This window comes from Triturus cristatus, chromosome 1_1 (assembly GCF_964204655.1).
Source record: "Triturus cristatus chromosome 1_1, aTriCri1.1, whole genome shotgun sequence".
Lineage (NCBI taxonomy): Eukaryota > Metazoa > Chordata > Amphibia > Caudata > Salamandridae > Triturus > Triturus cristatus.
The window spans coordinates 59,796,903-59,812,321 of NC_140579.1; the positions used below are offsets into that span (position 1 = coordinate 59,796,903).

General features: G+C 45.5%; 1 protein-coding gene across 7 annotated transcripts in view; it reads left to right on the top strand.

Annotated features, from left to right (window-relative positions):
• Positions 1-15,419, top strand: part of LOC146869396 (omega-hydroxyceramide transacylase-like) — a 485,268-nt gene that overhangs the window by 397,084 nt on the left and 72,765 nt on the right. For all 7 annotated transcript variants that reach the window (XM_085599720.1, XM_085599727.1, XM_085599723.1 and 4 more), the window contains exon 2: positions 9,151-9,383. In XM_085599720.1, the coding sequence (XP_085455846.1) occupies positions 9,151-9,383 (233 nt within the window). The remainder of the gene's footprint in view (positions 1-9,150; positions 9,384-15,419) is intronic.

The window sequence follows — 15,419 nt, forward strand, 5'->3', positions numbered from 1 at the left end:
CCTTTTAGCTTTGAGGAAAAACGAACATAAACAAGGAAAGAAAAAACAGAAAGGAGGAATGGAAAGAAGTAAATGAAAACTGCAAGAAGGAAAACAAGAAAGAAAGAAGGCAATAAATAAGGAAGGGACAAAAGAAAGAAGGAAGGTAAGGGGAGGGGAGGGGAGGAAAAAAAGAAGGAAAGCAAGAAAGAAGGAAGGAAAAAAGCAAGAAAGAAAAAATAGGAAGACAGACAGAAAGAAGGAAGGAAATAAAGTATAGAAGGAGAGAAATCAAGAAAGATGGAAAGAGGGAATGAAAGAAGGATGTAATAAATTAAAAAGAAAGAAAGAAAGGCAAAAGCGAAGGAAGGTAATAAGGAAAGAAAGAAGGAATGAAAGCAAGAAAAACAGGATGAAAGCAAGAAAGAATGAACTACAGCACGGAAGAAGGGGAAAAATAAGGCAAAAGAGAAAGGAAGGAAGGAAAGAAAGAAGGCAAGAGAGAAAATAAAGGAGAGGAGTGAAAGAAACAAGAATGCAAGAAATTTGGAAAGAAGGTATGAAAGAAAGAAGGAATACAAGAATGAAAAAGGAAAGAAACTGAAAGAAGGAATGAAAAATAGAAAAAAGAAGGCAAGAAAGAAAGAAGGGATAAAGTAATCAAGAGAGAATGAAAGAAGAAATTGAAGGACAAAGGAAAGATAGAAAGAATGAAAGAAAATTGGAAAGCGGGATGAAAGAAAGAAAAGAAGGAAGAAGGAAATGAAGAAAGGAAAGAAGGCGACAAAAAAGTCTTGTAGGTGTTGCGAATTTAACACAATAAAGGATGACTTTTTCCTGGGCAATGTTTTTTTAAACAACCATTGATGAAATTGGTTCCAGAATAAACGTGTTCCGAAGAATTGCTTATGAATTCACAAGTATAATATTGAAGAACAGTTTCAAATGGTCACAAACTGTTATGCTGTGAAATATCGGCAGTCAAATAGTAAAGAAAGAACACTCCAGAAGGAATTTATAACAACATTAGCAGGAGATGGAAACTGATAAAGCATGGAGTATGGCGTGTGTACCATCCTTCTGTCACATCGGACTCTAAACAGAAAGGCAACATCAAAGTAATACATTAAAAAAACATTGACACGGGGGGCGCTAGAGGGCCCACAGCGGAATGGCTGGCTTCTGAAGCAGCTCCGCTGGTTCGGGACAAGAAACGGCGTGAATGGCCAGCCTGCGGGGCTGTTACTGACTACAACTAGCTGCTGCCAACGCTGGAACTAATCGTGGACAAGATGCGGAGGGACCGAGGCTGTGAAATCAACATTTGCCCGCAATAAGCTGCTTTAGTAATTATCCGGCGGAGACGCGGGCAGCGGACTCAAGATGGCGGCGCCCGCTCCTGCGTCCGCTCCAGTGTAGAGTCTGACCCAGACCGGGTGGCGGACTCCCAGGAGATCGACTCTGGCTCCAGGGAGGTGCAGCTAAGGGGGAGAGACCGGCGATCTGCCGGGAGCAGTCACGCAGTGATTAAAATGACCATATGTCGGTGCTTGCTGTCCGTGCCACTCATCGAGGCTCCTGCACAAAATGGCGGCCCGTGGTTAAGATCGACAATGCCCTCACACTGATGTGACTTATCTGCCATTGCGGAACCAGACGGACGTGGCGGCTGGGGGACCTGTGCCTCATCTAAAGCGAAGTTCCTCATCGCATATACCGTGGTTGCCTATATTGCTGGATGTGGTGACTGCTCTGCGGCTGGGGACCCCTCAGAGGCGACTGCAGGGACTGCGTGGTCGTGCGGCGGGGGACCTTGAACCTTGCCGTCGTGCTGCCATAACTTACATGGTGCAGGAATCTCAGCGCCTGGGCGGTAACTGCTGCCGGACACGGATGCGTATTGTGCAATCAGTGGTCTCCCGGAGGGCGGGATGGCTGCGTGGTGCCTGATGGTATGTATCCTGTAGCCGGGCGCTACCTGCACGTGTCGCAAAGCATGAAGTAATGGGGAAGGTTAGTACGTGTTATCATGGTGCCTCCACAACAGTGTGAAATGTTCCCTGCTGGATATCTGCCATAACTTCGCGTCTGATTTGCGCAGGCGGCACTACAGCCCCGGCTACAGCTGCTGGATGTCATCCAAGGAAGTAAATATTGTGTTCAACATATGATTGCTCGAGTTAATTGTGCTGAGTGAAAGTTTGGGAGTACAGGAGCCTACCAGGTGGCGCGTATTTCACACTGTCCTCCTGTGGGTTGCGATAGGGTGAGGGGAGTGCCGCCATTTTGGGGGGCTCACTACTGTCAACATGGGGAAGCCAGACAAGCATCAACCCAAACTTTCATTCGAAATTAAACAACAGAGCAAAGATGCCACAGCGTTATCGGACACGGACCCGGAAGGGGGGGCTGAGATGAATAATACAATGGAACTTGTCCTCAAAGCGATACAGCAGAGTTTGCAGGATATAAACGGCAAGTTGGACTCCCTTACCCATAGGGTTGACAATATGTCGGCTAAGCTGGACAAACAGGGTGAAAGACTCAACGAAGCTGAGAAGCGTTTCACAACCGTAGAAGATGAATCGCAAACCACAACGCGTGAGTGTAAGGACATCGAGAAAGTGGTGGAAGGCCTGAAATACAAAGTGGAGGACTTGCAAGCGAGGTCCCGTCGCAATAACATCCGAATTGCGGGAATTCCTGAATCCACAAATAAAGGCCGGATGGAGACCTACGTAGAAGACATGCTCCGTGAAGTGTTTGGTGCTAGTAGTTTCTCGGCTGTCCTTATAGTGGAGCGCGCACACAGGTCTTTGGCGCCCAGACCCCCTCCGGGCGCTGCTCCGAGACCCATAGTGGCCAAGATCCTGAATTATAGGGATCGGGATGCCATATTACGAATGGCGCGAGAAAAACAGCAGGTGACCTACCAGGGCAATACGTTAGCCTTCTATCCGGATTTCACCATGTCAGTCCAGCTAGCACGAAAGGAATTTAATCCCGTAAAACAGAAATTGCGGGATATGGGTGTGGAGTATGCAATGCTCTATCCGGCCCGATTGAAGGTGAATCACGATGGCCACTCCACGATTCTCCACTCTCCGAAAGCAGCAAACGACTTTTAAAAAAAACTGCAGGGTCAGCGCCGGGAACGTAAGAAGACTGGACAGATTTCTGAGCCTGAATAAGTGCGATCTCCCTGTTGATCACAACATGGGGTGAGCTGGATGTACACTGTATGTTTTGCGACACATTGGAGTCCTGCTTGCGTGGGATAGGCTGTCAGTTACCTTGCAGTTTCGCCGGCTGGAGGGGTTATATGGCTTAGCTTCTTGCTCATTGGACATTGAAGTCAACGCATCACTAAGGGTAGAGTAACAAGGGTAGAGTCACTACTTTCCTAAAGGTGCACATCAGATGCAGTAGTCAGAAGAGGAGATACATGTATTGTGCATATGTCGTTAAGAGATTGTTGATATTGCTAGATAGTTTTCTTTTTCTATATCATAGAAGACTCTACTGTACCTTTCTTCCTGGGCGAGGATAGGGCCGATGACCTCATAGAGTTATCATAAGTGGGAGCTACGGTCTGCATCACCTGCAGTAGAGAATGTAATATTTGCTGTACAGCATGTGAGGTATTGACATGCATAGCATACTGGTAAGTTTACATCACTGGATAACCTGATAGTCAGAAACAAACCTGTGTAAATAACGATTTCCGGACCACATCCACTATGCGTGGATGGAGTTGTGTGCACTCGGCGGTACCCCTAGCGGGTGATCCCCACGCAGTGGTTTAGTTCTGTTATTTACTATGTTGGGGATGTGTCTTTGGCATGGTTGGGGTGCTGAAGTGGGTGGGGGGAGGGCAAGAGGGGTACAATGTTTGCAGACTGTTGTACTTGAGAAACATCGTGGATATCCAGTTGTATGGTTTCATGCCTGATGATGCCAGTTTTCTATTCACTCACATAAGTTGTGCAAGTAAGGGTAACATTGCACATTACAAGACACATATTTCTCCCTAGCACAGTCTACAGATAGGCTACAACCTACACATTTAAATATATTAACTTGGAATGTCCGGGGACTAAATAACCCTAAAAAATTCAGACAAATCTTTGCTTATTTCGACAGACTCCACATTGACATAGCGTTTCTTCAGGAGACACACCTTACCCCTAGGGCTACAAATCAGATTGGGCGCAGATGGGCGGAGGCAATATATAGTTCATCATACTCCTCCTATTCCAGGAGTGTTATCATATTGGTGAAGAAAGGGACGCAGCTGCACATTGATAGTACGATACAGGATGAATTTGGGCGCTATGTTATTATCAAGGGGTGCTTACGGGGTCAGAGAATTGCTTTTATCAACACCTGTGGTCTGAATGTAGATGACCCGGAATTCTTTAACTAAATTTGGCGTAATTACACGCCAACCCTTTACACTTGGAGATTTAATTTGAAAGCCCTATTAGACTCAGTGTATACTGACACTATCAGTCACGCTATCACTGATTATTTCGCCTTGAATAAGCCCAGTACAGACGATCCAGGTTTACTGTGGGAGGCCTTCAAAGCGACGATTAGGGGGGTCTGTATTAGTACTAGCGCTGGTATATTAAAAGACATACGCCAACAGCTTAGCAAGCGTGAGCGCATACTAGCCGCATTAGAACGGGAGTATGTAAATACGCAAGATGTGAAAACACTAGGTGACATTCGGAGAGTGTTGTCGGAATATCAAACCTATGCGGAGGATGAACTGAAGTATGTATCGAAGCGTCAAGTGGCGCGTATATACGGTGAAGGAGGTAGGCCCGGTAGACTATTGGCATCTAAGATCTGTACAGGTCGCCCACCACAGACGGTTCTAAAGATCATAGATGCACAGGGGGAGATACATCACGACACAAAGGGTATACTAAGAGAATTTATATGTACATATAGCGAGTTATATACTACACGTCACACGGCTACACCATCCGAGGTTGAGGACTACTTGGAAGATGTGGCGATTGCTTGGTTATCTGACACGCATAGGGAATATCTGTCCTTGCCCATCACGGTAGAGGAGGTCACAGGCATTATTAAGTCACTGCCTAATGGCAAAGCGCCCGGCCCTGACGGGTTCACCTGTGAATTCTATAAGCGTTTCGTGGATCAACTGGCGCCACATCTGGTTGAGATGTACTGGGATGCGCACGATAAACAATTATTACCGCCCACACTGCGAGAAGCTGTGCTGATTGCCCTTTTGAAACCGAACAAAGACCCTGAATGCTGTGAATCTTATCGACCGTTGTCTCTCATCAATGTTGATACCAAGATATTGGCCAATTATTGGCTGCCAGGTTGCAACCTCTAATGACCAGGCTAGTATTGCCAGATCAAGCTGGATTTATCCCAACTAGATCGACGACTCGCAACACCAGAACCTTATTTGCATTGTCACATTACTTAATTCCCAATACCAAAGCCGCTGCGATTCTGTTGGATGCTGCGAAAGCATTCGATTCTATTGAATGGCTTTAACTGCACACCGTGCTGCGGCGTATGGGATTTCCACCGCTCTTTTTACGCTGGGTACAAACATTATATATGGCCCCTACAGCTCGTATTAAAGTGAACAACTATATCTCAGAGGCCATTCCGATAGAACGGGGGACGAGACAAGGATGCCCGCTGTCCCCCTTGCTTTTCGCAATAGCACTGGAACCACTCAACTGCAAAATAAGGCAGGGTCATCACTACTCGGCACTCCAATTTCCACAACGTTCATTGCACATATCTTTATATGCAGATAACATGATTCTATATGTGCGTGACCCGAGCAGCATCTCGCCCCACTACTTAGGGAATATATTTGTTTTGGGCATCAATCAGGACTACAAATTAACTGGTTGAAGTCCCTCATAATTCTGTTAACGGATTCAACGAATCCACAACACACTGAATTCCCTCTGGAATGGCAATTAAACCCGGTCAAATATCTGGGAGTCTGGTTGCACCGAGACCCGGCGCTTGTAATTTGTACCAACTAAGGCAAAGCGCTAGATTCCTTGGAGGGCAAAATCGATCGATGGATACAATTACCGTTATCTTTGTCCGATCGCCTAGCGATTGTAAAAATGGTAGTCCTACCTAAATTCCTATATCTTTTTAATAATATACCGATCATTCCCCCTTCTGTCATTTTTAAATACTTAACTGCATTAGTGACGAGGTTGATATGGGCTGGCGCGCAGACCCGTATTAAGCTACACACCCTTACGCTACCATATTCACGTGGGGGATTTACGTTCCCGGATTTTTTACTTTACTTCTTATGTGCTCAGGCGCAATTTGCGCACTATTGGTATCATCCGATCCCCTATGTTACGCATGTAGCAATAGAGGAAGGAGATGCGCTCCCAATCCCTCTGTCGGCTATCCTTACACATCGGCGGCCCCCTCTTCATAACTGTGATATAAATACCATAGACACGACAAATGCGGCATGGTTCAGAATGGGGAAATTAGCAAGTAAGCTGCTGCTTTATGCTCCGGCACTACCATTATCACATCACCCAGACTTATCAGTCACTCAAAGAGTAGGCTTGGATCAATTAAAGCAAGTAGGTATAGCTACAATGGGGGACTTGTATCACGAGGGCAAATTTAGGACATACAATGCACTTACATACATCAGTAATCAAACACCACTGTTTCGGTTCACCTATTATAGGTTGCAGCATGCGATTAAAACGCTCTATCCCTCCTATCCTGCAGAGCCACCTAAATTATCAGCTTTGCAGTGGATGCTCACTACGCCTAGTAATGCACACATGGTTTCTAAACTATACTTGAAATTGCAGGAGGATATAGCTGCCACGACGGTCCATGCAATGACAAAGTGGAATGGGGTAATAGACACTCCGCTTACAGATGAAGAATGGACCCTGGCATGTGCGCTCACTGGTGCATTAACGCCCAATGGCAATTTGCGTATGGTGCATTATAAATACTTACACCAAACATATTATACCCCAGCGAGAGTATACGATTATGGCTTACGACCAGATGCACACTGTAAGCGTTGCGGGGCTGATATGGCAGATTTCTTACATCTTTCCTGGTCCTGCACAAGAGTAAGTGAGTACTGGACAAATGTTACAAGAGAGTTGGGAAAAATGGTGGGAACGCATATTGACTGTACTATTCGCACCTGCTTATTCGGTCTGGTTAGGGGTGTGTGCTCCAGGAGGCGCAAGTTCTGTGTAGTAGCTTTGTTGTTAGCAAAACGTAGGATTTCGCTATGCTGGGATAGTCCAGTTGTTCCAACGATTAGACAATGGCTACAAGATCTGACATATTGTCGAGAAGCTTTACATACCTACGAGGACGAACTGTTCACTGGCGCCAAACCAAGAGACTACTGGTCCTACCTGATTAACTATTTACATGCAAATCCGAGGGGCTAGCTGTCCAGTGTAAAATACCCGTTGTAACTACTAACTACTGGCAACTTGTACACTAAGTGATCGCTGGATGATGGATGTTGTTGTGCAACAGTCTGGGGGGGTTTTGTTTTCCTTGTTTATATTATGTATAATTTTGAAATGTCAATAAAAAAAATATATAATTTTTTTTTTTTTAAACAATGACACAGAAGGAAGCTAGCTTGTGTGCTGATGTGCTCCTTGTGTAAGAGCAAAATACAATGACTCAAAGTGATGTTATTCAGTGCCTGAAGTGGGCTGAACCCCTGCCTCATGGTGTATGCTGTAGCAAAATGTGAATGACACTCCAACAGACCTATGGATGAAGAAAGGCCCTTTAAATGACTATGTTGTACATATGTATTTTTTAAATCAAAAAATCTTGGCTAACACCAGGCCTAAAAGGTAACAGGATGCTCCAGGAGCTAACTATTAAATTGCACTCCTTTCTTCCTTATTTGGTTTTTCAGTAAAACGTGTTTCAATTTATGGCCTGCCTTTGACTTTAAAGCTACAACTTGTTAAGATTACCCTCTTAATTGTAATGACTTTTAATTCTTAAGCACACTAATCTAAGCAGCGTTAGAACTTTTAAAGTGCATGTCTAAAGCAAGGGTCTCCATTGTGGTCCTGGAGGGCCGGATCCATGCCAGATTTTTAGCATATCCACATTTAGATAAATGTAGTTATCTTAAAAATCTGGCATAGGTCCGGCCCTCCAGGACTGATACTGAAGAACCCTGGTCTAAAGTAAACACATTTGGTGAAAAATGAAAAGCTTTAGAGAGCAAAGCCAGAAATATTGCCCACAAGCTCTCCATGTCATGAATAACATGTAATGGTGGGCATGACCTGAGGAGATAGTTGGTTGCTTCATGCAAAATGCCTTACACACTGAAAAAAGTTTCAGGTTCCGAATTAAAGAAGGGGATTGCAGGCACCTTGTTATCTTCTAGTTTTGTTAAGTAGAAAATATATTTACTGCTGTCATTGTCGACTATCTTACATCGGCATTAAGTCACACCCGAGAGATTTTATTCATTTCACCTTGTCAACTTGTACCTATAATTGTGAATACTTGTAGATATTGAGTAAATAAGAAACTAACTATGCTTTTTATGGTCCATTGAAATTTCTATACATCCTTTTCTCCTTGCCTGGATTCTGAATTCTGGTTTCTACTGTACTTCTTGGGCCATACCGTTCCATGTAGAACTCTTGAACTTTGAGATACCTCTGCTACGATAAATATGTTTTCTGTAAAGTTCTACACTGCCTCTTAGGGGAAGGTTCATTCTCTATCAAATTCGTTAAAAAAATAAATTCAAGTATTTTGCATTTAGTTATTTTATGAAACCAAAAGTAATATCAGATTATCAAAGTTATTTTTACATTTTATTGCACACCTAAATAAATATTGGTTGATTCCCGTTTTCCAGTGCGCTCTATAATGTCTGTTTTTAAGTTTTATACTAAGAGCCATATCAGAAGTGGGAAGTTATGTCAGTGTTTTTTGAAAAGTCTTATATTGGAGAAATGTCCTGTAGACATGTTAATTGTAACCGGAAATTGCATGTATGCAATACTAGTATGTACCAATAGCAACATGTGTGTTCATTAAAAGTAGTGTATTTCGTTTACCACTTGTGCAATTATCTTTAATACCAATTTCTCTCCTCAGAGGATTTTAAGAACGCTATCATTGAAGAAGCAAAGAAAGCCCGGGAAACCATGTGTGGTCCTCTGCTCCCTTCATATAACCTGCTTCATATGCTAAGGAAAGGGCTCTACAGGTTATTGCCTGCTAACGCCCACCAGCTGGCTTCAGGAAGACTCTACATTGCTCTGACACGATTGTCGGATAGAAAGAATGTCCTGGTGTCCGACTACAGATCCAATGAGGATCTTGTGCAGGTAATATTACTTTATGTTAGGACTTCAGCCATGGTTAGTTGGACATACACCTGCATGCTTTTCTGTAAGCACTGTGGGCCTGATTTAGAGTTTGGCAAATGGGTTACTCCTTCACAACATGGCATAGAGTTTTTCCGCCTTATTATAAATGCATTTATCCTATTGCATTTGTCACATGGTGGGCGGGATATCCGTCATGTTGTGACAGAGTAACCGTCCGCCAATCTCCAAATCAAGCAAATATCTGGATGAGCAGTCAAAAAAAAAGTTTCAATGATAGCTTGCCTTTTCCATGATCCTAATGCAAGATTAATTAAGTAGTTAAACAGAGTTCTTTTTATTGTTAATAGTAATACATAAACTAAATATTTTAAGCTAGAACCAAAATCTCAAATTGTTTCACAGCGGTTTGTAGGTAACTCATGAAGCCTTGCTTTACTTTGTATTCTGGTACATGTAGTTTTGTTTTCTCCAATTTACGACCCAGGAGTATGAGTGCCAGAATGTAAAAAAAGTGCAAAGACTGGTTGTGCTCATGGATTAATGTAAGTATGACATAAGGTGCATTAGCTACACTCAGCTCATCCGCTCAATAAAGCAGCCCCATGTCATGTCTGATATATTTGGTCTGTTCCAGCATTTTATGCAACAGTGCATTGCATTCTGAAACTTACAGCTTTATGCTTAACATTGTAAGTATGAATTACAAAATCAGATCATGCAAGTAGTTTTGGCTAAATTGGCTGTAGATTTCACAAATGATAGGTAACTCTTCATATCGCTCTCCCTGCGCTGCATCGTGCATTCCTAATATTTTATTGTGCATGGGTGTACCACATACAAGCAAAGCTATCAGACAATCAAGGCCAGAGTATGTAGGCTATGCTGCATTACATGTTCAGTTTGTGACTCATGCCACACATCAAGCAGCTCAGATGAAGATTAGTTGTGGAAAGGGGAAGACATGATGTAATGATGACCACAACTTCATAGTCCTGAGTTTCGACTGAATAATAAAGTGCATTTTGGGAGTTGAATCCTGCATTATTGGTTCTCATCAATTGAAACCATTAAACTAGCTCACCATATAAAATTGATATGTAAAAGGAAAGCATAAAAAAGAAATGTGGCATTACTGAGGCATGAAGCCTTCTGGTCACGCTAAATGAAGGTGATTGTGAGATGGATCAATATTGCTAAGTTGCTGCAGAGCTATAAGTCCACCTTCCATGGTTGTCTGAATTGCATTTAATGAACGTTGAAAGGATACTTTTAGTGGAAAACTCAAAAAAAGCATACCATCATGGACGTCTTTTAGGGGTCACTAGGGGTGGCAACTGCGACCCCGGGCTTACAGATTGTAAACCCCTGGCACTTTCCTTATGACCCCTGGCTGCAGAGGAAGGAGGGTAAGCGCATTAAATATTGAAGATATTGCAGCCGTGTTTATCTGTAGCACCAGAAATTAATGGACCCAAAATAAATATAGTCGCAAATCTTTACTGCTCAAGTACACTCCAGCCTACACAGACACTCACATAATCTATGTTTAAAAATGGAATCACTCATTAGTAGTGCACAAGCTAAACTAATTAAATTTTTATTGTAACTTGGTATATATATTCACACTCAAACTTTCAGAAACACTCAATCACTAGATGATATCGTCAGTGATGTCATCAGTGATGTCACTGACCATGTCATCAGTGATATAATATGTGAGGTCATAAGTAGTGCATTGCAAGGACGTAAGTTATAGTTAGCTCAGGTAACTATTATATATATATCTAACTATTGAATTTCAATGGTTTGGGCGAATGAAATCTGAGCCTAACTATAACATCCCTGTACCCTTTTTTTTCAGTGGCAGTTATAATTAGGCCCATGTTTCCATAGGAAAATAGTTTTTTGACTTGCTTACATCTTTGGCACCGTTTGACGAATCTTTACGAAGTTTTCCATAAAAAGTGAGCCAATGAATCTAGTTGTTCATTGGAAGTTTTGGGTTGATCCATTAAGAGGGGGCCAAGAAAAAGGAGGGGGTCAAAAAAGTGCATTTCCCATGTTAATACCCACAGGGATTTTAGACACGACTACAGCCCGAACAGATGAATGGAATTACACTAAATTTGTGAAAAAGGTAGGTCTTGGTCAAGAAAGCACCCTTTTTGTTATTTGGTATAAATCCGTTCAGGAGGTTTGGAGATATTAAAGAAAATCTAAAATTCTCCCTGTGAATCCGACAGTCCCTGTGTTGAAATCTGATTGGCTGCCAACACTTCAACCAGGAAGTGTTGGTAGCCATCTTGGAACTCGATTTCAGTCGAGTCGTAAAAAAAGTGAGAACAAAAGAAAAGGGGGCAGGCTAGGATTACACTGACCCTAGGGCTGGGCAGAGTTGGCGTAGCGCCACTACGCGTAATTATGGAAAAAAATGTGTGGAACACGAGCTCACGTCCTGCGGCCAGCTGAGGGTCCGTGTTCCTGGGACAGGGGTCCCTCATGCCCGGGCAGGCTCCCGATCTCCCCGGCCTGGATGGGTTGAGAAGCAGGGACCGGCCCCGGGGCCTGGGTTTCGGGCAGGGCTTGGGGTGTGGGAGCCCCCGTCTTGCAGCCTGCCAAGGGTCCATCTGCCCGGGACAAGGGTCGCTGGTGCAGAGCCCTGCAAGGGCAGGCGGGAGCCCTAGCGCGAAGGCTCGGGCGGGCAGATGGGCTTCCTTTTGGTCTCGGCTATCTGGTCGCACCTTTTCCCTCTCGGCCATCTGGTCGCACGCAATGCTTTCAAATGGGGCGACCAGATGGCCGGGTTGCCTTGGAAGTCCCGATGGGGGCTCATTTGCCTCCCCAATCCCAGCCAGGGCTCCGGGATGTCGGGCGCCTCCGTGCCCTGGGTCCCCTCTGTCACTCGGTGCGCATGGGTTACCAGAAAGAGGGGTAACTTTCCTCCGGATTACCAGGGGCAGGGTATGCTGGAACACCCCTCCTGGGCTGGCAGTTCTCTGCCAGGGACCAGATGGGCTATGCCCGGACAACACCTCCCCTCCGCCCGGGGGCTCCCTCCTCCGGCCCACGGGGTGACAAAGTGCCCGGGATGGGCTCCATGGGTCCTGGGCAGTCCTACCCCAGGTGTCCGGGCCCGAGAGCTCCGGCGGCCCTCCCCGTGCCTGAGGTCCAGCCGGGGTCCCCGAGCTCCCCCGGAAAGCAAAACCCCCAAGCCCTGCAAGGGCAGGCGGGAGCCCTACCCCGAAGGCTCGGCTCGAGTGGGCGTCCTTTTGGTCCTGGCCATCTGGTCGCACCTTTTCCCCTCGGCCATCTGGTCGCACGCAATGCTTTCCAATGGGGCGACCAGATGGCCGGGCTGCCCTGAAAGTCCCGATGTGGGCTCATTTTCCTCCCCGATCCCAGCCAGAGCTCCGGGAGGTCGGGCGCCTCCGCGCCCTGGGTCCCCTCCGTCACTCGGTGCGCATAGGTTCCCAGAAAGAGGGGTAGCTTTCCTCTGTATTACTAGGGGCAGGGTATGCCGGAACACCCCTCCTGGGCTGGCGGTTCTTTGCCAGGGACCAGATGGGCTATGCCCAGACAACAACTCCCCTCTGCCCGGGGGCTCCCTCCTCTGGCCCACGGTGTGGCAGAGTGCCTGGGATGGGCTTCATGGGTCCTGGGCAGTCCTCCCCCGGGCGTCCGGGCCCAAGAGCTCCGGCGGTCCGCCCCGTGCCTGAGGCCCAGCCTCGGTCCCCGAACCCCCCTGGGAAGCGGAGCCCCTGAGCACCGCAAGGGCAGGCGGGAGCTCTACCAGGAAGGCTCGGGGCAGCCGTCCTTTGGGTCCTGGCTATCTGGTCGCACCTTTTTCCCCCTCGGCCATCTGGTCGCTCGCAATTCTTTCCAGTGGGGCGACCAGATGGCCGGGCTGCCTTGGAAGTCCCGATGGGAGCACATGTGCCTCCCCGATCCCAGCCAGGGCTCTGGGAGGTCGGTGCGCACGGGTTCCCAGAAAGAGGGGTAGCTTTCCTCTGGATTACTAGGGACAGGGTATGCCGAAACACCCCTTCCGGGCTGGCTGTTCTTTGCCGGCGACCAGATGCACTATGAAGCACAAACAAACCTAACGTCTTGGGCTTGGCGAAGACAAACCAAGTATGTTACCTCTAAGCACCTTTCAGACAATCCTCGGAGTTATTCAACATTTTATACACTCCGTAGTGGGAAGCATTTTGGGAGGTCTTCCGCTGATGCTGCTTTCTATCGCAGGTATCCTGATTGTCATTTTTCTGCTCCGCAATGGACGGCCCAATCACCAACAAGATGGCAAAAGCACTCCTGGAGCGCAAATACCGTGAGCGCATGGTACAACATCTGGGCACACCTCGCCTACAGGAGCTGAGCGTCTCTTGGTTCCTATTGTTTAGACCAGTCTGGATGGACTGCATCTTACCTGTTCTTCGATGCCTGTTTTGCGGTGAAGAATGCGCGTTGGATCTCTGTCTGACACTTGCATCGGACACGCCTTCAGACTTGAATACTAGGCTGGAACCCCTGAGGGCCCAGGCTCGGCAAAGTCCCCTTCGTATTCCCATATTGATGGCTGTATTCCTCCCGAATGTGCCTTTTACAACTGGGTTGAGCATCAGCTCTTCCACTACCACTCAGGTTTCAACGACAGCACTGACTGCCTCTACACCAGCTATTGGCACCTCTGAATGTCCCAGCCAGGACAGTTAATCTTTAAATGGCTCATTGTGTGCTGGGAAAGAATTCAGATTTATTGTTTCAAAACTCAACTAAATGTGTACACTTGTAGTGGCTCAACTTATATAAACAAACTCATCTAGGGCTTTGGCTTAAGTAACAATTCCAATCAATACTTTTCTACAAAAAAAATTCTCCTACTATGAGACTATTTTTTAAATGATTTTAAGACAATGTTTTTATAAGACTCACTAATAGTTTTTACGCGTTGCTACCTTATTAAAAAGTGTAGTTCGCTAGCCTTTTTATCATTGTTGACTATTCGGGAAGAGGAGTGTGTGTTATGTTTCATATAGGTACCCTAATATAGGCCGGGTAATATCATACACCGTCACCTACACCCTAATATCATACCCTTACACTGCTCATTAACACGCTTTTAGGATTGAACCTTTACCTGGTTCCAGTCCTGGGTGCAGAAACAATAGAGTGCTATAACTTCATCAATAGACTCACACAGTATGAATGAATATTCATAAGAGTTCTTGGAAACCAGGCAGGGGCTACACCACCTACCCCACCATATCTACGTACAAGGTTCATCCCATTCGTCATCCTCAAATCCAACAATGGCTACTACATGAGACAAGGGACAAAGAAACCCTAGATACTTTTTGTATAAATACAGAACGTCTTGCTAGGGTTGGGAGAGGAAACCGAGACTTCTAGGCCGACACACTGACCAGAGATGCTGAGGCTCCTGCATGCAGACGCTCCAGCTGACAGTGGTCTAACCATCCCTCAATGGGTGTCCAACTGGAGACCAGAACGGGCTCCTACATTCTAACACTTCAGTTAATGGGGTTCGACCAAATCCTAGAGGGATTATTGGCTTCACACCTACTCATATGCTAGGTACACTTAGGTACATCTAGATAGGCATCGTAGTAGCATGCGCTTTCTTTCATCATGCATTTTATATCCATGTATGTATTTATTATTATTACAAAATGGTAGAACTGTACTATCCATTTATATTCACTGTACTGCTGATTATCTGCTACTGTCTAACGGTTGTTGCAGCACATCTATTTTACACTAGAAGAACAACTGTGCAATAAATACTTATTGTAACGTGACAACTGTTTCTTCTGTGTAACTCTTTGAGAACGAACTAAGAGTGACTGAGTGAAAAGTAGTACATTGTTTCCACTAACCTGAGGGATCAGGGTTGTCATGTTCTAAGGTTGCCAGAAACTATTCTCTCCCTGATAAGAGGAGACACTAGTGGCACTATGAGCTAGCTAATGCAAACAGGTTAACATTTCTCGGTGGGGGTGCTCAGAGTCA